General features: G+C 42.0%; 3 protein-coding genes across 9 annotated transcripts; 1 reads left to right on the top strand and 2 right to left on the bottom strand.

The window, feature by feature from the left end:
• Nucleotides 1-1,645: 1,645 nt before the first annotated feature.
• Nucleotides 1,646-8,966, bottom strand: zp3f.2 (zona pellucida glycoprotein 3f, tandem duplicate 2). 6 transcript variants are annotated; one of them, XM_053882406.1, is made up of 19 exons: nucleotides 7,255-8,964; nucleotides 7,011-7,195; nucleotides 6,707-6,810; nucleotides 6,558-6,649; nucleotides 6,319-6,499; nucleotides 6,153-6,258; nucleotides 5,819-5,907; nucleotides 5,155-5,234; nucleotides 4,987-5,087; nucleotides 3,846-3,876; nucleotides 3,503-3,669; nucleotides 3,329-3,432; nucleotides 3,176-3,264; nucleotides 2,939-3,119; nucleotides 2,629-2,734; nucleotides 2,294-2,379; nucleotides 2,141-2,232; nucleotides 1,793-1,859; nucleotides 1,646-1,733 (listed from the first exon to the last, which is right to left on the bottom strand). In XM_053882406.1, exons 1-18 carry the CDS (start codon nucleotides 7,319-7,321, stop codon nucleotides 1,801-1,803), a joined length of 1,920 nt encoding a protein of 639 aa, XP_053738381.1. In that variant the 5' UTR covers nucleotides 7,322-8,964; the 3' UTR covers nucleotides 1,646-1,733; nucleotides 1,793-1,800. The 6 variants fall into 6 exon arrangements, 5 of the variants coding, with proteins under 5 accessions (XP_053738381.1, XP_053738380.1, XP_053738379.1 ...); XM_053882407.1 differs by having other exon boundaries at nucleotides 1,721-1,733; nucleotides 1,786-1,859; XM_053882405.1 differs by having other exon boundaries at nucleotides 1,652-1,859.
• On the top strand, nucleotides 7,840-10,293 carry nedd8l (NEDD8 ubiquitin like modifier, like). The gene is made up of 4 exons (XM_053882412.1): nucleotides 7,840-8,003; nucleotides 8,599-8,646; nucleotides 8,709-8,791; nucleotides 9,637-10,293. The coding sequence occupies exons 1-4, from the start codon at nucleotides 7,986-7,988 to the stop codon at nucleotides 9,743-9,745; spliced, it is 258 nt and encodes an 85-aa protein (XP_053738387.1). The 5' UTR covers nucleotides 7,840-7,985; the 3' UTR covers nucleotides 9,746-10,293.
• On the bottom strand, nucleotides 9,456-23,784 carry ap1g2 (adaptor related protein complex 1 subunit gamma 2). 2 transcript variants are annotated; one of them, XM_053882403.1, is made up of 23 exons: nucleotides 23,639-23,784; nucleotides 22,943-23,159; nucleotides 21,336-21,460; nucleotides 20,863-21,004; nucleotides 19,909-20,005; nucleotides 19,762-19,835; nucleotides 19,595-19,690; nucleotides 19,166-19,246; nucleotides 18,787-18,885; nucleotides 18,667-18,722; nucleotides 18,137-18,250; nucleotides 16,531-16,671; nucleotides 16,260-16,314; nucleotides 15,918-16,040; nucleotides 14,915-15,004; nucleotides 14,494-14,621; nucleotides 13,397-13,501; nucleotides 13,180-13,324; nucleotides 12,932-13,082; nucleotides 12,712-12,863; nucleotides 12,065-12,163; nucleotides 11,811-11,966; nucleotides 9,456-9,576 (listed from the first exon to the last, which is right to left on the bottom strand). In XM_053882403.1, exons 2-22 carry the CDS (start codon nucleotides 23,141-23,143, stop codon nucleotides 11,859-11,861), a joined length of 2,382 nt encoding a protein of 793 aa, XP_053738378.1. In that variant the 5' UTR covers nucleotides 23,144-23,159; nucleotides 23,639-23,784; the 3' UTR covers nucleotides 9,456-9,576; nucleotides 11,811-11,858. The 2 variants fall into 2 exon arrangements, with proteins under 2 accessions (XP_053738378.1, XP_053738377.1); XM_053882402.1 differs by lacking the exon at nucleotides 9,456-9,576 and having other exon boundaries at nucleotides 9,736-11,966.
• Between the last annotated feature and the right edge of the window lie 306 nt (nucleotides 23,785-24,090).

Raw genomic sequence — 24,090 nt, 5'->3', positions numbered from 1 at the left:
TTATACAGAATCTTCTCATGTTTGGGTGTTGTAACCTGACTTTGTAATACATTCATTCACTACAAATAAGGCATCTAAAAACACTCAAACTTAAATTACCTGAATATTAATAAATGAAATATAAGAGACTTTCATTCACTTTAACATTTAGTTTACAAGACGTTTAATCCATAGTATATATATATATATATATATATATATATATATATATATATATATATATATATATATATATATATATATATATATATATATATATTGACCACAACTAATGGCAGTTCAGGACCATTTATTGATACTCATCTTTACTCTGGATTATCGGTTGGTAGAAAGGTCTTGTTCATAAACTAAATGTTAAAGTGAATGAATATATATATGCATGCAGAGTCACTGGTGAGAATCCACCTCCAAAGACCTTCAAGATCATCTTGCGCCAGATGGTGTGGATGTGCATTGTTGAACGATTCAGTGCACTTTGCTCAAGGAAAAGCTGTGCAGGAGAGTGATGCGGAGGAAGCCTTTTCCTGTATGAGCCTACGCCAAAAACCGAGTCACCTGAGGTGTGCAGACAGATTTAGACAAGCCAGCTTCGTTTTGGACAAAAAGATTGAGTTTTGGAGAAGACAGCATTACAAGAAAAACACAGTAAAGTTTGTTGGAGTGTCCATCATGCTGTTGGGCTGTGTGGCAAGTGCTGGCACTGAGAATCTTAAGTTGAGGGCTGCATGGATTCTACTATATTGCAGCAAGTTCTTGAGAATAATGTTCAAGAATCTAAGTTCATCGTGGGCTTGGTATGTTTTGGAAGGCAGAATGTTATCCAGAGGGCCGGGGCCCTTAGTTGGGCCGTGAGTGCCACCCAGAGGGCCACTAAAGGTGTTTTACACCTTCGGGCTGTGAGGGCCGCGAGACGCTCAGTTTTAATGCATTAGCCATGTATGGTGGCAGTAGTGTGTCACTGAATTGACTTGACAGCTGCAAATAGTTAAACTATGGAGAAGTTCTTGAAAAGGAAAATAGTGGTGCTCTCCAACAGTGAAAACTGTTAATGAAAGCAGTTGTGAAAATTAAAACTGAACATTTTATGGCCATACTTTGATTTACACTTATATCTTCGGAGTTTAATAATATAATTCTTAATTTGACAGATATGGGTTTATTATATTTATTTCATTCTGAATGGTATTCAGTTTTTTTTATATCTTCTTCAGGGAATTTGATGAACATGACTTGCACCTGGTTCTGCTGCAAGACTTTTCGATGACAAATATCTTTGCAACGATCACATGGTTTCATGTCATTTCACAAGGTTTTGGTTTGTTTACATGCACGTAGATTAAATATGGCTGATCACAAATGAAATGAAGAGTAATGACTCAGTTCTATAGAATGGGCCCTGGGCCCATTTGTTCTGGGAAAGGTGGGCCCCGAGACCAAAAAGAACAGGAAGGGGTCTATAAACTAGGACATACGTACAACCAGCTTTGATGACATTAAATGTATATTTTTTATAACCTTGTATTACTGAAGTCACACCAAGTTCATTGTCCTCACGTGTTATTGACAGTCATTTCTCTGCAACACCAGTGATAATAAATCCACGATGCATACACCCACAAATGAGACCAAACAATTGCTGTTTCCCATCCCATTTAATGGCTTCACATCTGAAACGCATGTAAAGCTGAAATAAAAAACACTTTAGGTGGGCGCGTCCAGTCGACGAGCCAGTTCTGTTGAGAGAAAGAGCAAAGTGTCACTATATCGGGATGATGAGAAACAAACATCTTACGTTGGCCATCAGAATTCTGAGATGGTGATCGGGCCAAGGACCATTTTCTGTTCCACTCCACGCCTGCCTGTAACAAAAGGCTCAAGTCAATTGACAGTAGGTGACACAATTGAAGTTAGATTGTGGAAACTATGACTAGCAGCATGTGCGGTATATTGAAGCCAAGATTTCTTCAGACATTTCTGAAGTTGAGCAGCAACAGTAGTTGCCACTGATAAATGTGCTAAAAAAAAAATACAATTTAAAGTCAGGAAAAGGATAAAAGTATCACTTGAACGGAATGAAAAAGGTTTCTGTTCTTTAAATTGGAGAGACCAGGAAGTAAAACGGGTCGAGAGGTCCAAGTACCAGTCTCTGTGGTTCTTCTCCATCTAGACTGGCAGGTGGACTCGCAGCAGTCACACAGATGACTGAAGTTCACATTATCCAGGAGCTCCCAACTACAATACAAATCACAAGCTCAGATTAGTGTGCACAAAAACAAAAACTTTTCCTCATTACCCCTGTTCATGAACATAGTGGCAGGCTTTCTTTGTGACGTCCAAACCATCAGGATCAGCTGCGACTAGTTTACAGTGGAGAAACACCTGAAGATGAGATGAATCTTAATCCAACTCAGAAAACATGAGGGAACATTACTGTGTAGTCTTTTCCCAGACGTTTTCCCAGGACTGGGTTGATGAGAAAGGATGAATTATGAACACTAACAAGACAAAATAAAGCTCTGCCTCCTGAAGACCACGAAAGTCCAGACTAGCATACACTGTACTCAAACAGCCCATCACTGTAGCAATCTCCTGAGAGTTTTGTAGAAGACAGTTCTTGAGGTACTTCACCTGTTCTCCAGCAGCAAACCTAAAGGCTTGAAGGGATAGATAAAGTTTTGATGGATCATCTCTTGGTAGAAATTTGGAGAGCGACATCCTGCTATCCACGAGGCACCTGCAATGTCATGAAGGTCAAATTACAGTTTGAAACACTATTCTAAAAATGAATTACATATTTCTAGGGTGTGCATGTACCAATTTGAGCACCCAGATTTTCCTAATAATTGAATGTTAAAGCAACATTTTAAAATAATTAGATTCAACCAACTCAAAATGAGCAGCAAGCAAATAACTTTGACATGTTTGCAGCGTGACACACCCCTTGTTGGTGATAACTGGGTACAGGAGTCCATCAGGCTGCAGTTCTGCAGTAGCTGAGGCGACACACTCCTCCAGAAGCAGCAGCAAGGGTTGATGGCTCCTCTGCTCCACACTCGCCAGGATGGGGATGAAGGAGCCCAGAGAGAATCTGCTGGACTCAGCTGGACCGCTGAAGTCACCTGCAGAGCAGCATGTCAATTTCCAATGGGAGTCAAGTTTGTGTTTGTACACTCACGGTTCATCAGGCTCATGTGAAAGACCAGATCTCCAAAAGCGTACGTCTGGAACACCGGCTCGTAAATCATCGGGTACCAGTCTTGAGGCCTTTGAATGGAGGAGTCAGGATAAGACGATAAGATAAATCCACGCTTAGACTAGAAAATGACACCTCTCGTAGGAGCATTCAACACGGTGGGTGAACGGTTGGATGATGGAGCCTGGAGAAGAGCTGTAGCTCAGATCACCACTGTACACCAGGTGATCACCTGTCACCTGCAACCGTGAAGGAGTCCGAGTTAAAGAAACTTCAGCGAGTCAGTCAGCTGACTGGTTAGCAACACACCATCCTCCTGAAGTTACAGTCAGTGAACGCCACACTGAACACCACCTGCTGAGCAGACACGCTGGTGGGGAAGCAGCCCCCCAGACGAAAGAGGGACACATCAACCTCAGGCCTCCTGTCGGTCCACACAACACTGGCAGCCTCTGGGCCGCAGTCCACAGTAAGATCTGGGGAGCAGAGCATAAGACACTGGAGTGGATCAAGAACAGTGCAGGTCCAGCTTACCTGCTCTCACAGAGACAGCAGCCAGGAGCAGGAGCACAGCACACCAGAAAAGAGGCATCGTGAGTGACATCCACATCCACCAGCCTGATGTGACTTTATTCTTGGCTCATCATCTCACCTGCCCCGGCAATCACAGTGATCCTCATCAGCTGGGGGGAGTCACAACTGAGTTCAGTGAGGATATCAATGTTTTCAGTATAAACAGTAGTGGAAAAGGCAGTGAACACATGCTGCATGACTACATATATAGATGTGTATATCTGTGCAAGAATGGCTGAAGTCAGGCTTGGACTTAAAGAGATTAACTTCAATAAACTTATGAAACGTTCAGTCCAAAAAACAGATTGTGTCTGGTTTCTCATCATCCATGATGGAGACTATATGGCCTTGTGCTGATATAAAGAAAAGCTTTAGGAGAGAAGTACAAAAATTGTCCAGAGCACTACATGCAGCGAAGAGGCTGCTCCTCACGTCCATGCTGATGTGAAAGCTGACATTGACAGATTCAACTTACATTTTATTATGGGGTCAAATATTAAAAATGCAATCATAAATATAAAAGCAGTGCTAAATTGTTTTTTAAATCCAGTCTTGTTTAAAAGACATTGCTCCGCACCATATAAATGTTAATGTCCTGCTGTCCATTTCCATTTACTGTGAAGGTGCATTCCAACAGTCACTGAATCATAACAGGAAGCCAGCTGGATGGTCAGTAACAGTTGAGTGTGACCCTCTCTATCACCAGGCCTGTGCATGAACCACATGTTCCACTGTGTGTAAGACACTTTTGCATTAGCCTAATAATAAAAACAGAATGATGCCGTTCGAGTTCAACACATGTAGGAGGCACTCTCCCTCCACAAGAATATTAAAACACTAATGAAAATAAGGTTTAAAAAGTTGAATTTCACTTTTTGCTGCTACAACATTAGTATGTCCAGGGTTTAGGTCATAGTTAAACTTTCAGCAGTTGCATGCTTTTAGTATGAGTCTTTGGCTCCATTCTCATGGCCAACAGGTCAATATCACGCATGCACTTGCCCCCTTGCAAGAATTTAGAGTGAAGCAGCATTAAACAAAGAAATATCAAAAATCTTCCCAAACTCAAGACAAAGAAATGAAGACCAACTGGTTCGAAAGTGTTTATTCATCATCTAGCTTCATTGACAGTCCGTGCTGCAGTACTCCGGTCACTCAACTCCCCTGCAAACCAGACATGTTAAAAACTCAGCCGCAAGAAGGCGGTATCAGCGCCGTACCTCGGAGGCAGCAGCCGCCGCCGTGTCCTCACCACTGGAGTCAGACGGGTCCACGATGATGAGAGGGCCCAACACTGAATTATGTCTCAAAGCTGGCGCGGCTATTAAAGGGAAAAAATAAAAACGCTGTGCCGCCAGACGGAAACCAAAACATCACCACTCAAGTACCTCTCTTAAGCCGCTGACCACAGGACGAGTCGCAGCAGTTGCAGATGCTGCTTTGAAGTGGATCATCAAGCAGCTCCCATCTGACCAGAAGAGAATCAGGGTCAGAATCTTGATGCACAGACAGTTGAAAATGAAAAATCATGCCAATTGGATCAGGGATAAAATAGGAATTATTCCAACCCAAGAATAATTAATGAAAAACAATGTAGTGATGCAAAAAGACCGTTACATCCTCTTTGAAATAATAGTCCTCTACACTGCCATTTTGTTTATTGAAGATTTATCACCTGCTTTCAACCTCGGGATGTAATATCTAAAGGCAAAAGGGCTGGAAGAGTCTGTTGAACTCAACACTGGCTAAGAGGCGAGAGCAAGAATGTCCAAGGTTAGAATCAGGTCAAGTGGTTGGTTGCCTCTGAAAGAGGTGCTTGGGTCCCCCTCCGACCAGAGACGCAGAGCTACTGATGCATGCAACAAAAGGAACCTGTTGCACTCTGAAAGAGAGACTGCTGCTCTTCTCTGTTCGAATTTGCAAATGAAGCTCAGCTGTTCCTTGGTTGACCGTTTGTTATTCATCTAAAGACTCTACTGCCTTTGCTTTTTTTATTTTATGACACCTCCTAAAGAGGTTTTTAGATTTCATTGTGCTTGAGTCACGACCCACCTCTCGCTTTCCTTTGAATAATGACAGGCTTTCTTGGTCTCATCAAAAACTTCAGGATCCCAGACGATCAGCTTGCAGTGGATGTAGACCTGGAAGACAGCGTGGCGCTCACTTTAACACCATGGCTCGTCCTCCATTTTTGTAGTCCTTTCAAAAGAGGCAGCCATTTTCCAAACTAACTTTTATAGAACTCTCAAATTACAAACATTACATTTTTTATTTTGATATAAAGGAGTGTGTGGCTGCACAGATCATGTGATAAATTTGAATGATCTGTCACTTGGAACAGAATATTCATGGCTAAGACTCGAGGGTAAGAATGCAAGCCACTCACCTCCTCTCCCACATGGAACTTGAAGGACTGAAGTTGGACGGTGATGGCAGACGAGTGGTACCGAGGCAGGAACATGGCGTTCCCCCTCACGCTCTCCAGCAGACACCTGAACACTCAGCAGTATGACACATGGAGGACAGAATCGAGAGCAGAGCAGAACACCGACCCCTTGTTGTTGATGATGGGGTAGACAGAGTTTCCAGGAACCAGCTCAGGGGTGGTCGCAGCCACACACTCCTCCATGAGAAGCAGCAAGGGCTGATGGGACCTCTGATCCACAGCTGCCCAGATGGGCATGAAAGAGCCTAGCGGGATGACGTTGGACTTGGCAATACCCGTGAGGTCCTCTGCAAAGGAGACACAAGGCCATGATGGAGGTGGATCCTCATCTGTAGGATGACTCACCATTTAGCAGCGCCATGTGGAACACAAAGTTCCCCCGAGAAGCAGAAACACCTGATGCAGGGTTCAGGAATGGGGGGACCCAGGTATGAGATCTGAAATAAAGTAGCTATTGAGGCTCTAACAAAAGAGACTGGTGAAAGATAGAATACCTTTTTTGGATGCATTCAAATGGATAAGTGAAGGCTGGGGCTTCAGGCTTGGGCCGCGGACGGTAGGTCAGCTCGTTTTTGTAGACGATGAACTTTCCTTTCATCTGTTGGAGTCCAGTTGGGATAGCAAAGGTTTAGACTGAAGTTAATGCCGAAGCTTTTGGTCCCTTTGAGAGGGGACTGACCCCTTGCAAACCAGTAAGTTGAGAACCAAAAACTGGCTTTACGGCTTATGGGGTTTTAAAAACATGTCAGTGCTGTTGAATTAACCATCTATGGATTGAAGTTCAAAACCAGAGATTACCTGCTTTTTGAATTTGCAGTCACTTGTGCGGTAGTTGAACTTGGCCAACGCATCTCCATTGGGAAGAGCATCCAGCTGAGACACTTTACAGTTCCCCAGAAATAAGCGATCTGCAAGTGGCACCAGCTCAGCATGGATTTTCCATGTGATGCTCACGGAGTCCTCCCCACAGACAACCTGGATATCTGCAAAAACATCAGGTGAATGCAGGGATGAACAGAGTTCTTGGCTTTAGATGACCCACCTGGCTGAGCAGAGGCTGCAGCACACACGGCCAGGAGCAGAACACTTAAGTATAGATGACGCAACATGGTGGGATCCACAGTCTCCTGGAGCCACACTCAATAAGAAGACTTCTTCTCATCAGATCATTAGAAACACCTGTGCGTACCTCATAAACAAAACCCAGTCGCCTCCAACATGAAGTCTGGCTGAAAATTGTTATTATAATATTATTATTATAATATTATTATTATTATATGAGATGATGGAAGTTGTTTGGTGGTGCCCGCTACATAGTAAAATAAATAGTATGATGGGGAGACTGGTTGAGCTCAGCACGACCAGTATTTGTGATTAAATGCGCGTTTATTAGAAACTGACACGCTAATGTGAGGCAAATTTTAAACAATCTAATGTGGAATACTTTATTATAGTTGTCCAAAATCTGTCATTCGGATTTTTTTAGCCATTAACCATTTTCACGTTTTTTCCTCTTTAAAGAAAACACCGCATATTATTTATGAACAAACGGCTCACACGAATAGTTTGTATGAGTTACGAAGAAATGCATATATTTTTGAAGTTCGTCGAGTGGATGGAACTAACGTCCTCGTCCACTCTGGTCGGCCGGACCAATGACGCTGCTACACCGGAACTGAACTCGAGTCGGCTAGTTGTGGATTGAAGCCGCCAGATCTCTGAAGCTTTTGTTTCCTTTCGTTTGTCCATACAGAATAATAATATTTGTTCAAGATGCTTATCAAAGTGAAGGTAAGTCTTCGCTATATGCGGTTTTGTGATATTGTTGCAGTTCGAAGAGAATAATTTAACGCTGGGTCTCAGTTGAGGGCCGGACACAGTGACTCATACTGCTCCCTAGTTCTAAAAATATAAAACATATATAAATACATTGCGTATCGAAAAGACAACCCGTTAAAGTAAAGCTTTCAAATGACTTTGTATTGACCGTCCGGTCTTTTGTGAAATGAAAAAACGTATAACCATGATTGATCAGTCTGTTTTCGGGAGTAAATTTCCGTGTTAGTTAAACTAAAAATACTGGTTGAAGAGTTGTTTCAAGCTGTCAGTCGCTTGCTATATCTCTGGTTGGTTGGTGTTTGGTTTAGCACTTGGGTTTGGATAACTTAATGTGAATTGATGAATTGAATCCCTTGTTATAGTCAAACGCATTGTGTTCTAGCCTTACTTTAGAATTCCATTTAAAAACTTAATGTCTAACCACATGATTCACAATGACAGTATCAATTGAATGGACCTTTTTGGCTTGATTTATCGAGGTTAATGTTTTATGCTATTGTGTAGCAAGTTGCATTCGTTGCTGATGACTGACTCTCTCATCTTTCAGACTCTGACCGGAAAAGAAATAGAGATTGACATTGAGCCCACAGACAAGGTAAGCGATTGTCGTCATCATTCGGTCTCAGAGAAATCAAACTGCCACCGGTCTGTGTTCAGGTGGAGCGGATTAAAGAGAGGGTAGAGGAGAAGGAAGGAATCCCCCCTCAGCAGCAGAGACTCATCTATAGTGGAAAACAAATGTGAGTAGTCATGCAGTGCAACCGGTTTTGTATCAAAAAAGGGGCTCTTTAACTTTCACATCTGTGTTCACTTTTGGACTTCACTTTTGGATGTTGAAGTGAGATTTAAGACTCCTGTAAATGCTAGGAAACTACCGGAGTCTGTTGGGACACGTGACAAACCCTGCCTTGCTTTCTCTTAAAGCAAAAAAAAAAGTCACACAAATACAGCAATCTCTCGCCTGATCACAGTTGACTTCTTCACTTGGGCTCTATATGTATATACATAATATGTATTTAATAAAATATATTTTAATCATTAAATATAATACTTATATATTATTTTAGTAGAAGTTGCAGAGGACTGAGATGATCCTCCTGTCACTGCAACACCTGAGGTATATGGTCTTGGCAGCAGCTGCACTGTAATAGCACCTGGAATAACGTTGCATAAACATAAGCCAGTGGCAGGGTCAACCTGGTCGCCTTATGTTTGCTTAATTCATCGCATTCCTGGGCCTGAATATGAGGGGAGCAAACTGGCAGTGGAAAACGTTGGGCTCTGCATTACCAAATACTACATCTGCTGGGATTTTCTACATCCATATAGGAGGGCCATGGTAAAGAAACTACATAGTTTCATCATCATTGTAAATAAAAGACTACCTAGAAGTTGCTATTTGATGTTGATAATTCTGCAAGCAGTTGCCAGTGTTGTACAAACTTGCCTCTCTGGCGTTCTGTCCTCTGCATGTTCACAACTCGCAAGCTAGTCTAGATGGGCGGGGCAGTGATGCATCTCCAAGCTGTAGAAAGACAGGACAAAATCAAAGGCAGGAATTGGGATTTCTTTCTTTTCTTCTCAGGAACGATGAGAAGACAGCGGCAGACTATAAGATCCAGGGCGGCTCAGTTCTCCATCTTGTGTTGGCACTAAGAGGTGGCCACTCCACAGACTGCCCGCCATCGTCCTGAGCAGCTCTCATCAGCCAACCCCTCAGCTATCTTCTGTGTGATGGTGCAGAGACCGGGCCGCATCCAAAACCAATCCACCCACTAACTTCAGGAAAGAAAAAAAAGAGGACGTTGTGATTTCTTTGTAAATGTTTTTGTTACCCACATTGGCTTCCTGACATCTGGCAGGTCGACATTCTGGTGATTTTTTTGCTTATTAATAAACACTGAAGTTGCACTGAGAGTTGTCGACAATGCACAAACATGCGGCACACTGGGCATTTGGCAAGTGATTTTATTGAGTTCCCACAAAAGAACAGAGTTGAACCCGACGACACATGACCTTTGAGCAGTGGGTGATCAGATTGGTTTTCGATTTTCAGTGAGGCTTGTGATTTTTCACCTTCACATCCCAAACATGATATGCATCCTACTGGATCCTGCTTATCTGTGAATGAACTAGCGAGGTGAAACCTTGAAGCAGGTGCTGCTGGTGATTGAACAAAAGGACGTTCACAAAAACGAATAAAACATACTCCTTGACTTCATGAGAACGTTCGAGGTCTTTCTGTATAAGGCACACAGGGGCAACGAAGACAAGTGTGAGACAACACAGGGTAATTTCCTGAGTGCTGTGATCCTTCAGGCTTAGCAAATCACTGGAACACGCTCGATACCGATCTGGTAAATGCTGCATCTTATTTGTGAAGTATACCTGCTCCAATGAAACCCCACACTTGGCAAGTACAGCTTCTCTTTCAATTTCCCCCAATCAGCATCACCACAATACTGACTTCAGACATCTTGAAAAAGGAAAATGAAGACACATCCAGGTTACCAGGTGAAACTAATGTAAAGCATAAGTAGCTATTAAAAATGAGCAATATTGGTCCTGATGGAATACAAACAGTTGTTCAAGTAAGCTGCGCAAATATGACGAAGTGATGACAGTTGCCCCACAATGTTCATTCAGGAAAATGAATGACTAAAAGAAGAGCAACTTAAATGCTCGGTGGCCATGACTGTCAAACAGTTGTCTGACAATTCAAGCCTTATTGTTTCAATGTAAACTTGCTCTTGACTTGGATTTCCAACTGACAGGGCAGTAGAACCGTTCGATGGGCTGATGAAGCAGTGTCTTCATTTTCAGAGCTCAGCAGGTGGCGCTCTCAGATTTAAAAGTTGGGTGTAGCAGAACCAAAGATTATACAGTGAAGAGTGCCCTCTCGTAGACTCAAGTCAAGTAGAATTAAAACTAAAAGGATACCGACTTCATGTTTACACGGCTCACACAAGTCATTCTAAGGGCCACATGATACGCACCGCCAACGAGACTGAGTTTGACCCCAGAAGTTCCTCGAAAAACAAAGTGACAGACAGTCGTGACATGCAACCTGCTGGAAGATGGTCCCAGGTCAGGTGAGTTCCTCAGCATCATCCAGAGGTGATGCTCAGTTTTGAGTTGACAGAGGGTAGTGGGGGAACCATCTGCTTTATTGCTCCTTGTGTTCCAGGATAGTCGTCCAACAAAGTGGCCCAGTGACCCCAGGCATCATCAGGGTCCGATTTACGGGGAACTATCAAGGCGGATATGAATGAAAGCCTTCAAGACAGACTGGGAAGACTTCGGCGGGTCGAGAAGAAAAAGCTAGTGTCAATCGTCAAAAGTTAGTCATGAGGGCACCTGGGTTCTATGTTGACAAAATGCAAAAAATCGAATCAATACAGCTTATTGATTGAGGAGCAATAAGGTGTTGAGTCTCCAGCCATAAGGTGTTGAGTCATACACACCTTCTATTTTGTCATTTCACATGGGAAAATGTAGCGATAAAGTAATTTCTGAGACCAACTTGATCACCTCATGACTTAAAAGGAGTGCAATCGACAGGAGTAATATAAAATCCCAGTTACCATCTCGGACAGTACCAATCCATAATCAAGTAAAAGTGTCCGAACATCCGCGCGGACAACTGGGGGGAGGCGTGGCGCTCCAGTGTTGACGACTCAAAAGAAAAAACAGTTCAGCAGCTGGAAACACTCCACAATGCTTTGCTTCACTTCATCAGGGTAGTGAGTTAGAGCTTACCCAGAGCTGCCCTGTTTTCACTCTGACCCCAGCAGGGCCAGCTGACAGTCAGTGACCAGCAGGACTGAGCGCTGGGAAGGACTCTATCTGGACGGTGTCCTGGACATTTGAGCCCTGAATAGTGTATGACAAGCGCACCCTCATTTTCAGAGTGACCTGTGGGAAATTCAGATAATAGAGCTGCATCACTGAAACATCCAAAAAACCTTCACCATTAACTGGCATCACAATGAATCCTTCAAGAGCACACTTACTTTGTTTGGGTTGTTCAGAACCACTGCCTGGGTTATTTTAGAGGAGCCCAGAGCAGGAAGGTTGTCTCCACTGGGGGCCTTCATGTGCAACTGGATACTCTGGAAATAAGATCACACACACAAGGACTTGTGTTATTATAATTCATATTATTCCTTTCAAACAAATGATGCTTCACACCTCAGTTACTACATGATGACATCAATATTATGTACACCACTTCATAGTGATGGTCTAATGAGGCTTCATGAAACAGTATCCTTATTTTCAGAGTCCACTAAATGGCACTCTCTGCTCTAAAATCTTAATTTAAACAACCACTTCAATGAAACCTCACATCAGATTTAACCCAAGAGTGCCACTTCAAAGGAAGCTTGCACTGACATCAACCTTTGAAATTCTAATCAATAATTTAAACAACAAAAAAAAAACAATAAAAATATGCAACAAATGAAAACAAGTTAATAAGCTTGGTTAAATTATGTTATACATCTATCTAACTTCATCTAAAAGCATAATAAAAAATGTATTGAAACATTTTTGGGACACTGAAGACTCAGTGGTTATTTGGTGAAAAACATTTTCAGGGCAGGATGATGATGTAGCACACCCCCTGCTGGCATGATCAATGACAGTGAGAGAGACAGACCTTGGGCACAGCAGCTTGCAGGGTGAAGCAAGTGATGTCTGCACTATTAGAGTTCGAAGCTGTCAGTACGACCGTCACGCCAGACTCTGACTGCTTCTCACAGCGCTGGGTCAATGTGACCCCATTCTTCTGGTACACTGTCTCCTCGGGAGCTGTGGAGGAAGACGCATGTGTCCAGAATTCAACCAGACCTTTAATGAGAGGTGAAAAAGGTCATCACCTGCCGGGGTAAAAGTGTGCTCTAAACCTCCCAACAGGTCCAGAAGGTCTCCTGCTGCAGGGTAATGTTTGTTAGTTGGCTCCCCTGATGGAGCTGGAGTGGGTTTCTGTGGCTCCTCTGCACTGCTCAACAAGTCCAGGAGATCACAGACCTGAGGCAGGAGACATCACTGAACATGGAACTTCATGATTTAATAAACCAGGTCGACGAACGAAGAAAACCATCTTATATTATAGGTAAATCCCTACCTGGGGTGTTGGTTCTTGCGGCAGCTGTGGTTTCTCCTCTTTAGCTCTAGTCACCTGGATGTTAGTGCTGCCCCCTTCTGCCGCCTCTCCATTAGTGCTGGCAGAAGATTTCTCAATCACAGGCATCCGCTCCAACACAGCAGCTCTGAGAGGACAGACTTGTTCATGCTAAAATCACGCCACGCATAAGCCGAATACTGATCGAGTCAGAGGATACCTCATATGATCGTATTTCTTGAAAAGAGCGTTGTACTCCACTGCTCTCTGCTGGAGCTCCACGTCTATACAGCTGCCATAGATGCTGACGATGCTTCTGATCCGACTAGAGTGAGCACAGAGATTCTGTCAGGCTGCTGGTGACAGTAAATCAATTTCAATATTCTTGACACATTTCAACCAGAGCTATAATGATAATTAATTTTCTTTATTTGCATTTTAGCATTGGTTGTGTTGATACATCTACTGTTTCAAAAGGAAACCAGGCATGGTACATACATAAATAATATAAACAGATGTACACATAAGACAACTGAAGAGAATGGGAAAAAAGGAAGTTGTGGGTAAATGTCCAGATATTTATGGATTTTTTTAAGCCAAGTGAGGGGATTATAGTATAATGGTATTAATAGTGATATAGTGAGTTAGAACATATTGAATATTTCATTCCTGACAGTGGGATTTCCCTTTATCCTGCAACGACAACTCCGGGTCCCCTTTAATCTAAATAAACATTAATAACATTTTTCATAATATCAAAATTACACATAAACAATTACAGTACCTATTATTTTTGCACAAATCTTGATTAACGTTGATACATAAATGAAATAAGCATGAGAAACACAAGCTGATTTTGTTTGTCATTTCTCATGAGCTCTTAAGTTCATCTTTAACTAATCTCAGCCCAACTCAATGTTCATAATAAGGTTTCTGTAAGGAAGTGTAAGAAAAGAAGAACGCAACTAATCCAAAGAAGATAATCCCACATTTGTACATCTATTTCCATGCAGTCTATGAAACCATTTGTGTTTTAGTAACATCATTTGCTTCTGTATAGTCTTCATGGTGGAGTTGGTGAAAAAGCTTCAAGCAAATCGCAAAAAAAAAGTTTAGCATTATTTAAAAAAAAAACATCTAAAAAAACAAAAATATATCCATATATCTATATAAAGATACAACATATTATATATTATAAAAATGATATATAAAAAAATGAATCGAGGCAGCTGCAGAAAATACATGAACTAAGAAAAATGAAATTTATCCCTTCAAACAAATGTGTTGTAACAGTGTTGAATGAAAAGTCGATCTTACTCCACATTTTCTGTGATCCGTGTGCTCAGTTTCATGGTGGCCGTGAGGGCGAAGCCTCTGGTAGCCGGGGACGACATGTGGGACTGCAGTACTGTCTCTAGAGCATCCAGAATGTTGTCCTCTGCAACCTGTTCATTCAGCATCAAGTGCAAAGACTGAATCAACAAAACAACTCCAGCGTACAGAAAGAAAACATTAGTATTAAACACATATCACAAACGCAGCAGCATACCAAGTCTGTCTACATTAAATATTGCACCCAGTCAAGTATTGCGATATTTCAGCAAAAAGATCGATACAATATTGCGCATGCAAGTATCGCAATGCAGTATTTGAGTGTATCTTGACTGTAAATTGATTGTGTATATTTTCTTACACCCCTCATACAAGTTGATGGATGCCAATGTCAGCAGTACTGTACCTGAACAGGTTCCATCTCCTCACACTCTCCTTTCAACAGCAAGTCCCCATACTCTCCAATACACCAGCACGCCACCTGAACCAGAGATTGCTGCAAACAAACACGGAACAAAGATGAATATCAAACACTTCTACAACACCCTCTAGACTAAAGCTATGTTTACATGGCGCCAGTTTTCATCTGGTCCGATTGTTGTGGCATGATCACTGAATCTATTGGTGGATAGTGGAGTATTGGAGTGAAATATATACTGATATTCAGACTTTTCAATTAAAGATTAAAAAACTTCCTCAACAGTTTATTTGCTGTCCTGAAACAACGCTGCATCTTCATTTTAATAAAACGAGATTTTTTTAAAATCAAGAATTGCAATGACACTGCATGTGCAGTGCACTGCATGTATTATTTCATTTACTGTTGTTCTTCAACAACTTGTGTGCAAAAAACAAGATACATAAAACTAAGATCAATAAAACGGTTTGTGTTATCATGCAAATGAAATCCATATACAAAAGTAAACACAAGTATGACAGCATCAGGCAAAATTCACCTGGAAATGCTTTCCATTAATGTTAAAAAATAAAAAAAAGTTGCTCTACATCATGTATTTATTATAAACTAAAGACAAGGTATATTCATATTATTACTCAGCCCTTGTCTATTCTCATTTCTCTACAGTCTTTTCAAGATGTGAAGGAATTATTTACCCTCCTACTGATTTTATGTCACTGATCAGCAACTCATGATGAGACTGTAGACAAAACAGAGATCAGTAGTGGCATGAAGTGCACAGTATTACTTCAATCCTTCCAAACTTTGGAGCTTGACCGTCTGTTCTTTAGCCTGTATTTTGTGTTTGAATGAAATCATTCCTCAAGGCAAAACAAAAGGCAACGATATCTTTCAATTTTGTTCACTGACATGTTTAAATATTCGACCATAAACATGTACTTTCTAATGGTCATCTATATCATGGACGACAGTCGACACGTGCATCACTTACCTGGGCGATGTCTTTGAGCAGAGCACGGTAAAGCTTGTGGACGATGTAGCAGTGAAGCTCTGAGGCGTTTGTGATGAGCTGGATTAGGTTTGGGACTGTTTCATCTCTTACGTCAGCCCCTGCCTGATGGAATCCCCATAATTCAGAGTGCAATTAATTTCTGTCTGGGACTTTTAAAAATTATAAAGCTGGATAAGCTCCACCAGTGCTCGCGTTTACTTTTACTGATTAACTAACATAAGTAAAATATGACTGAGCACCAGAAACTTTACAGCTGCTTGAAAACAAGAGAGTTTAGGAAAGCCCCAGTGGACTTTGAAAGAGTGAAACCGTTTTAATTACCGTTGTGAGGACATGCAGAATAGTGTCAATATGCCAGCGCTGCGAAGGTGCATACCTGACAGACACACGCACACAAAACCATCAGTGGACAAGCACACAGATTGTGACCAGTGCATGAGGATAAACAACATAAAAGAACCAGTCAACAGCTTAGCAGTGGAAATGCTGTTACTATTGTCAAGAGTGAGACGAAACAGCCACAGACATGTTTGGTTACAGTAGCTATAATGTATTCATGTAGCATCTCCTGGGCCTGCAGAGTTTCACTTACCTCTCTGCAGCATGGAATATTCCACTGGCAGCCTGGGACTTCAGCTCAGGAGGACAGGACGAGAGAAAGATTAACAACTCCTTCATCATGGAGCGGATGTTGCTGGCAGACACCAGCGCCAAAGAAAGTTCTAGAGCACGGCTAGAGGAACAAACAGAGAAGGAAAAATTGCGTGATGCAGCTGTGAAATGATTCCAGGTGCGGGGGTGCTTTGTGGTTTACTCTATGAAGTATTCAAATCAAGACACTCTCATGCAGGAACTTCTTTATGTCAGGGGGCATCTTAGCTTATGGGTCATTATTTCACAACGCTTGTTTTAGTTTGTGCGTCTGTGGGGGGCTTTTTTTATCCTGCTTTGTGGGGACCAATTCTTAACAGAACACCTTGTGACTACTATATGACATTGTGGAGACATTTGGCTGGACCCCAAGAGGTTAAGCCTCAATTTGAGGATGAAGACTTCAAAATAACAGGGTCATTATGATTAGGTTTCAGTTTGGGTCAGAGCCCTGGTTAGCCATTTGTTTTGGATGGTTAGGTTTAGGGTGAGAGGCTGGGGAAAGGGTTATGGCAATGAGAGGTCTACACAAGGATAGAGATACCAATGTCTGTGTGTGAGTGTGCAGGCATGTTTTGCCATTCTTCTTGTGAGGACATTTTGGCCTGTCCTCTCCAGGCTAAAATGTGAGTAATAGTAGTTTATTTAAATCGGGTGTAAGTTTGGTTCAGAGTCCTGGTTAAGGTTAGCCATTTGTTTTGGATGGTAAGGTTAAGGGTGAGAGACTGGGGACAGCATGGTGTTTATGAGAGGTCCACAGAAAAACAGCGAAACAAACGTGGTGCATGTGTGCATAAGGTGTGCAGATGTCATTAAAATACAATTTCAAGAAGCTTCTGAATGACATTTACTCGACAGGGAGCACTGGTGAAAAGCAATATTGACAGTGATGTGATGAAGTTTGCGGATTCATTTATAAACGGACTAGGCACCCGATACCGACAATAACACCCCATTTAATGGGAGTTTTTTTATAGTATACCTCACCCATTCAAATGAGCCAGTAGGCTCCTACTGGTCACCCTGACTGAAGCTGATGGCTAAATGAGGTACCCTATATAACCACTGATCCCAAATTCAGGTGGATGTTGCATTTGTTATAGGGTGCACCTATTCAAAAAATACTGTCTCAATTAAACTTTCAGGATTACATTTTGTGGTTGTGACTTCATCTGGATCTATACATTTATTGTTATACACTTGTACAGCTTTGCACTGTTCTTTGCACCTCCAGTGTGTGCGTTGCAACACCGCCGCCATCTGCTGTCAAATTAAGCTCATTGCAGTCCGTTATTTGGGTGGAAATTAGTTGCTTGGTGGAGGTATACACTCTCTTGAGTGCCTTTCCGGTCAAATGGGAGTACTGCTACTGATAAGTTAGAAGAGATCTGCATGGGCACAACAGAATCAAAAACCAAAGGGGCAATTTTGATCTGTTGTCTCGACTTTTCACCTCATCAGAGTATGGCTGTATTATTCAGCATTTTAAGGGGGCATCACATATACACAGTATATCGCGGATGTGTGTGCCGGGAGAAGAGACATACCGCTTGACAGAAGCATCTGGGTCCTTAAGGCAATCCACAATGGTCCCACGGTGACGCTGGACAGCAGTGTTGTCCGTCCCAACAATCCTCTGGAGAGATGTCATTGCAATATATCTGAAGTAGCAACATAAATTTAGTTAAACAATGAAAAAAACAAAGCCCATAAGAATAACCATTAAGTATGGCTGACAGTAACCAAAGGCAAATGATCATAATTCATTAATGCTCTCAACTCTCTTTCATCAATTATTTATCTCTGGTTAAGTATTTATGTGGGAGCAGCCATATCTCACAGCAGCACAGTGAAGCAGCAACCCGTGAGTGGGTAGATTCTGCAGAGAATTTGAAAATAAGAAGTTGTGAAGAATAACAAGGAGCAAGGAGCTTCTGTATCACCTAGTAAAAATGCAATTAAAAAAAAGAGCACTTCATTAAAATTAAATGTGAGTTCAGAAGGAGAACTGAATCAATTGGCAGACACAAGCTTCTCTCAAACTGCTGATAAGGGAGAGTGCTGGAGAAGAACTTACCGAATGTTACGATCATTGTTGAGAAGAAACCGTCCCAGGATGTTCACTGCCAAAACCTGGGGAGTTCACCGAGTACTTAGTATTCCGAAAGTAGAGGAATATTCTCTGCTCATCTCTCACCCTGAGGCCACTCTCTGACTTGATGTCCAGCACGGTCAGGACGGTTTCATAGAGGACAGCATTACCCACAGTCTTTGTGCTATCAGTGTTAGTAGCAACCTGAACACAGATGGATGCATAAGTAGACATAAGCTGCAGAAAAAGTCACACATTCTTTTAGGCAGAAGTACTTCCTAACATCAAGGTACATAAATTCATATATCACAGGAGACTCTGTGTGTGTGTGTGTGGGTGTCTATAATATATACATACTGTATATCTTAGCGAAAACACGTTAAAGTTTTTATCAATTCAAACACCTTTTCTGACTTCTATTTCTCAAAAATTGGACCATAATACTGCTCCTTGGAGAACAGTCAGGAACTTTTTTTCTGCAAACCTGAGCAAGTAGGTCATTCATGGCATCACTTGCGGATTCATTATTGCGCCCGAGGATTCTCAGCAGCCTCAAGATGCGAACCTGCAGATGAGGGGTGCAAGAGAGAGACTGCAGTCAAATGACAGAAACACGTCCTAAAATCATCTATTCCCCCTTTCCAGCGGTGCGGACTATGTACAGACTACGTGGCACAGACCTAGCCAATTCATGTCAACTCAAGCTTCACTTTACTCTGGCATATGTACATCTTGTACTTTATTTTCTGCCATCTGTTTAATGTACCTGACAAACACTATTCCTCCATTATGCAAGAGTATTGTTGCGTTTTTAAGGGCCTGATGAAAAAGGAAACCAAAATAAAGTATAGAAGATACCCAAACCAGCCACTCTGGAATGAGACTTTATGACTGTGCTTAAGTCCAGACTTACCTGAAGAAATGGGTCGCTGACTCCTGCTACATCGTGCTCTGGTGAATAACCGGAGAAGACCAGAGTTTTCATGATCTGAACCAGATCTGGAACCGTCTGGAAGACGCATTCATTCAGACATGAACAACGTTCAGGTTAGTTCCAGAATAAAAGTTTGTCTGCCTCACCTTCCTGAAGCGTTCCAACGTCTCAGGATTCTCACACAATGTGGTGATGAGTACGACCGCGCCGTGCAACACACCTGTACACAAATGTGGATGGAATCAATGGGTGGACACAGAGCAGGTGCAGACCTGCAGATCTACAGTACTAACCGTGGTGCTTCTCTGTCAGCAGGGAGCGAGCAGTCGGGGCAAAAAGCTCCCCAAGATCATGAACCTTTCTCACAATGTGTATGGCACACAATGCAGCCTAGAATGAGGCAGATTGCTTATCAGCACCAAAACATTTGATCACAGCCATGTTCATACATGAAAGGACATTATAACCCCTTCACTAGTGATGGGAAGATCACACAGTATTGAAGGGTTAAAGAGATTTCATGACACAGTGTCCTGATTTTCACAGGCCACCGGATGACACTGTCTGCCGTAAAATGTAGAACACTGTTTCATCAACCCTGCAATACTGTTTCATGATACCTCATCTGCCCATCACTATCATTCACTCAACAGACAGAAATAGTTTCCTTAAGATCACATCCAAAAAACAATTGCGTGGGTGTGTACAGATCAACCAGTATTTCTTGAACAAGCGCACTCTATAGTACAGAAGCTTTAAAATGCGAGGCAACTGGAGCCTCATATTATTCAGAAAATAAATCAAATACATGTAACGGCTGTTGATCTGAAACATCTCAACAGCAGCGTGTTTTCTGAAGCCCAACTGACATACGATCGGTGGGCACGATCTATATAAACTCTGTGGGGAAAATGATGCATCATAGCTTCCTTAAACAAGGATAAAATTTGTTTAATGCTAAATATTTGTTGATCATTGATCTGATCAATTAAAAGTGATTGGAGATGATCAGACTACTTTGATATGATGCAGTGCTCCTCAGTGGTGAGAGCTCGTCGCAACTCTGGTGTAACTTCCAAATTAAACCACTTCATTCGATACGTCCCTTTTAGACATCAAACCTGTTCCAAGAAACATCAATATCTTACACTGAGATGACTAAGCACGACAGCTACAGGATGCTTCAATGCTACAAGACTCTAGAATGGCTTCACGACTCATTGGACACAGTCTAAATGTGAGCTCACCTTCTTCTTGATGTAGGAGTTGGATGCTCTGAGCAGCCGCTCGATCTCTGGTGCCAGGTCTCGGCACATCTCAGCAGATCCCATGCAGGCCAGCGTACACAAGGCCAGAGACTGGACATACTGGCTGCTGTGAGAGAGGTCACTGAAATACAAGAAAACAAGCACATTGAACGTTCCTCTCTCCACTGCCTTACAAGGTAGGAAACTTCATTCAGACTTTTGATCTGAAAAAGCTAATCTATAGAGAAAATAATTTCAGGACCATCTTTGTTACGAGCAGTCATGAAGCTCAAAAATTATTAAGGTTCACCAGCAAACATGGTTTTGTGACTTAACAATTGCACTCAGAAATGCCTATGGGACTCCAAAAGATGTCACATTCGTTCCTTATGGTAATTCATTTAATTGTATTCATTATTTCTAATTGCAATAAAGATGCACATAAAACTGTGATGTGAGATTCGATTGTGTACTTTTTAATGGAGTTAGTGATGAGTAGACTGGCATCCTGCTTCTCATCCAGGAGCATCATGGCGCCAAGGTATCCCATTCGCTTCTCACTGTAGCGGGAACTTGCTATCAACCGAACACACTCCATCTGAAGGGGAAGGGAAGGATACACTTGCATGAAATGAACAGCTGCAAACTGCAAAAGATTTGTTGTGGATTGGGTTCATGATTACAGGCTTTAAAGCGCAACAAAAATAGTTATGTTGAGTTCAGAAAGATGGAGCCTTTGGTTGGTTGGAAGTACCAAGACACCAAGAACATTCAGTTCAATATTTTAGCTTTAAGAACTAGAAGTCCTCTGGCTATCTGAGTTAGGATCGCCAGGGCAGCAGCCACATCAAGGAGGCCCAGACCAGAGGAATTTGGCATTTCCGAGTGATGCATGTTGACACGTTAGGCTTTCATATGAATTACATGTCCTTTTCCGTTAACTGACATGAAGCAACAGAGATCTCAGAGTATCGTTACTCACCATCTCACACACACACACACAATTTACCCCTAAATTAAAAAATAATAGAACACAGTCTATGACTTATAGGGCACCTTACATACCAAGTAACAACACAAACAATGTAACAGTGGGAGCTGACATTCCCACCCCTGTGTGCCCTCATAATAACCCTAACCATTATTTTTTCAAGTCAAAAAATGCCACAAAAGGGGAAGCATTTGAATCAACTGCAAAGCCTGCAATGCCTACTGCAACACAGACAAACATCTGGTGAAAGCATCCAACAACATCCAAATGGTAAAATGTCACATCTAGGAGTTCATTTTTGATGTTCTTTTTCCGACATTATGTACTCATACCACACATACCACTGTTCTTTGCACATTTTAACATGACTTTTGGTGTTTGAATAATACGAAACTACAGTATATAGATCAGAAGAACTTCGGAGATCTAACTTTTCAATGTTGACAGTAAAAAGCAGGAGGGGGCTGTGCAGTGTTTTACATTTTTGTAGTTAGGAGCAAAACATTCGTTATTTTGGTGAAAACAATCCATGACAGTTATAGTGAGTGACAGTCACATTTCAAAAAGTGTGTCACCTTTTCAAACATCGGCTTGTGGACATGGTGAGTAGTGGAGCAGGTGCTGCTTTTGTGGCAGTAAATGTAGTTACGTCTGTCTTGAATAAACAGTACGGCTTCTGGCTGCATCTCCCCAATAAATGGGCATTGCTATGAATATTGCAGTAAAAAATCAGCAGCAATATCATCCATGCTTGATCAGCACAACTGCACATCACTTGTGGTATCATATCTCTGAACTTATTTGGTTGAGAGAAAGATTCGATTATATGGCCTGTATATGATGAGATGGAGTGGTAATATTGGGGAATGAAGACGGTTTTACAGACACAACAGTCTGAAGTGAGTATATTCAGGGTTTTGCAATGAGTTCCCTTTTTTTAAGAGCAGGCCACTATAATTCATGATGGGTCATATCTCCGAGTCAGAATCCCTTTGAGTCAGAATCCTCAGCTATGATGGTTTGTCATCCTGCTGGAGTCCGATGGGAAAGCAAAACCCCATGACAGGCTTTATCTTAATCCCCACTCACCTGACCAAAATGCGCAGGGTAGCCCAGCATATGCACGTAGAGAAGTTTGGCCAGGTTGTGGGACCGACAACCATTGTCAGTTTGTCTGAACTGGGCACGGATGGCGGCACACTCTCTCTGGATCACTCCTCGCTCTTCACACTGAGTCTTGGCTGACCTGATGGCCCGGATCATCTCCTGAAGGGGCACTGAGGGAGACATGGCTGTGCGTCCGTGTCTGTGTGAGTGCGTGTGTGTGTGTGTGTGTGTGTGTGTGTGTGTAACAGATTAGACAGAAAGAGTATGAGAAGCCAAACTAGTTTCAGTGCAGTTCATTCATCTGTAGTATTGTACTTCCTGTATTTGAAGTCTCCAACAGAATGACTCAATAACGCTATAACAATGAGCTATAGTAACATTTATAACGTACTTGTCAGTCAGTCAAAGACATTCAGGCAAATTATTATATATTATGTTATTTAGTGTAGTAATTTTAGTTACCAGTAATAAACGGACATTACGTTTAAATAATACCAATCCCATACAAGTGAGAACAGAAAAATACGAGTCTTTAGTTACAAGTAAAGAAACGTTTGAGTAATTACGAAGAAAGTTGCTGGAATGCGGTGCTAACTAACCTGAGCGATACAGTCAGGGCTAGCTAAGTTAGCATAATTGTGTTTCAGTCTAGCCGGAAGCTCACAGAGGTAAACTCACGTGCGTTCGGGTCGGAGACGGCGAGTTCTGATTACTGGACCGCTGGTACCGACCGTTTTCCGATAGAAAACAGCTGTCAGTCACCTCACTAGACAGCCGGGACCTGTATGCGGTCCATACACCTGCCCGTCAAACGCTACGTAGTGATAACTCGTTTCCGCCAGACTTTCAAAATAAAATTGTTCTTGACTACAGATGTGTTAATGCGAAAATGTACACTATTTTTTCAAATGCAATACGATAAGCACATATTTCACAATGCCGCCTGTTGAAACTGGCGTACCGATTCTTGTAAATTTGCACTGTAAAACCATATACATTCCAATTCCATATACATCATTTATTCCTTTATTTATTCATTAGTAACCGTTTAATACAACATTTTATTTAAGGAAGGGTAATGCCTTAATGGACAAATACATCCAATGACATTGAGGACTTTGATTAGTAGT

This window comes from Synchiropus splendidus, chromosome 13 (genome assembly GCF_027744825.2).
Source record: "Synchiropus splendidus isolate RoL2022-P1 chromosome 13, RoL_Sspl_1.0, whole genome shotgun sequence".
In the NCBI taxonomy this organism is placed as follows: Eukaryota; Metazoa; Chordata; class Actinopteri; order Syngnathiformes; family Callionymidae; genus Synchiropus; species Synchiropus splendidus.
This window is presented reverse-complemented; position numbering and strand designations above follow the sequence as displayed.

Bases quoted from the DNA above. Each gene is read 5' to 3' on its own strand.
- zp3f.2 (XM_053882404.1), bottom strand. From the start codon at position 7,321: ATGTTGCGTCATCTATACTTAAGTGTTCTGCTCCTGGCCGTGTGTGCT. The intron at 5,908-6,152 runs GTGAGTGGCTTG...GCTGTCTTCCAG, and splicing joins AGTTCCATGTGGGAGAGGAG to GTCTACATCCACTGCAAGCT. The intron at 2,233-2,293 runs GTAATGAGGAAA...TTTGTATTGTAG, and splicing joins CACTATGTTCATGAACAGGG to TTGGGAGCTCCTGGATAATG.
- nedd8l (XM_053882412.1), top strand. The intron at 8,647-8,708 runs GTAAGCGATTGT...GTCTGTGTTCAG, and splicing joins ACATTGAGCCCACAGACAAG to GTGGAGCGGATTAAAGAGAG. The intron at 8,792-9,636 runs GTGAGTAGTCAT...TTTTCTTCTCAG, and splicing joins ATCTATAGTGGAAAACAAAT to GAACGATGAGAAGACAGCGG.
- ap1g2 (XM_053882403.1), bottom strand. From the start codon at position 23,143: ATGTCTCCCTCAGTGCCCCTTCAGGAGATGATCCGGGCCATCAGGTCA. The intron at 18,886-19,165 runs GTTTGCAGAAAA...ATCTGTGTTCAG, and splicing joins TGAATGACCTACTTGCTCAG to GTTGCTACTAACACTGATAG. The intron at 13,083-13,179 runs GTAGGGATTTAC...CTCCTGCCTCAG, and splicing joins CGCAAGAACCAACACCCCAG to GTCTGTGATCTCCTGGACTT.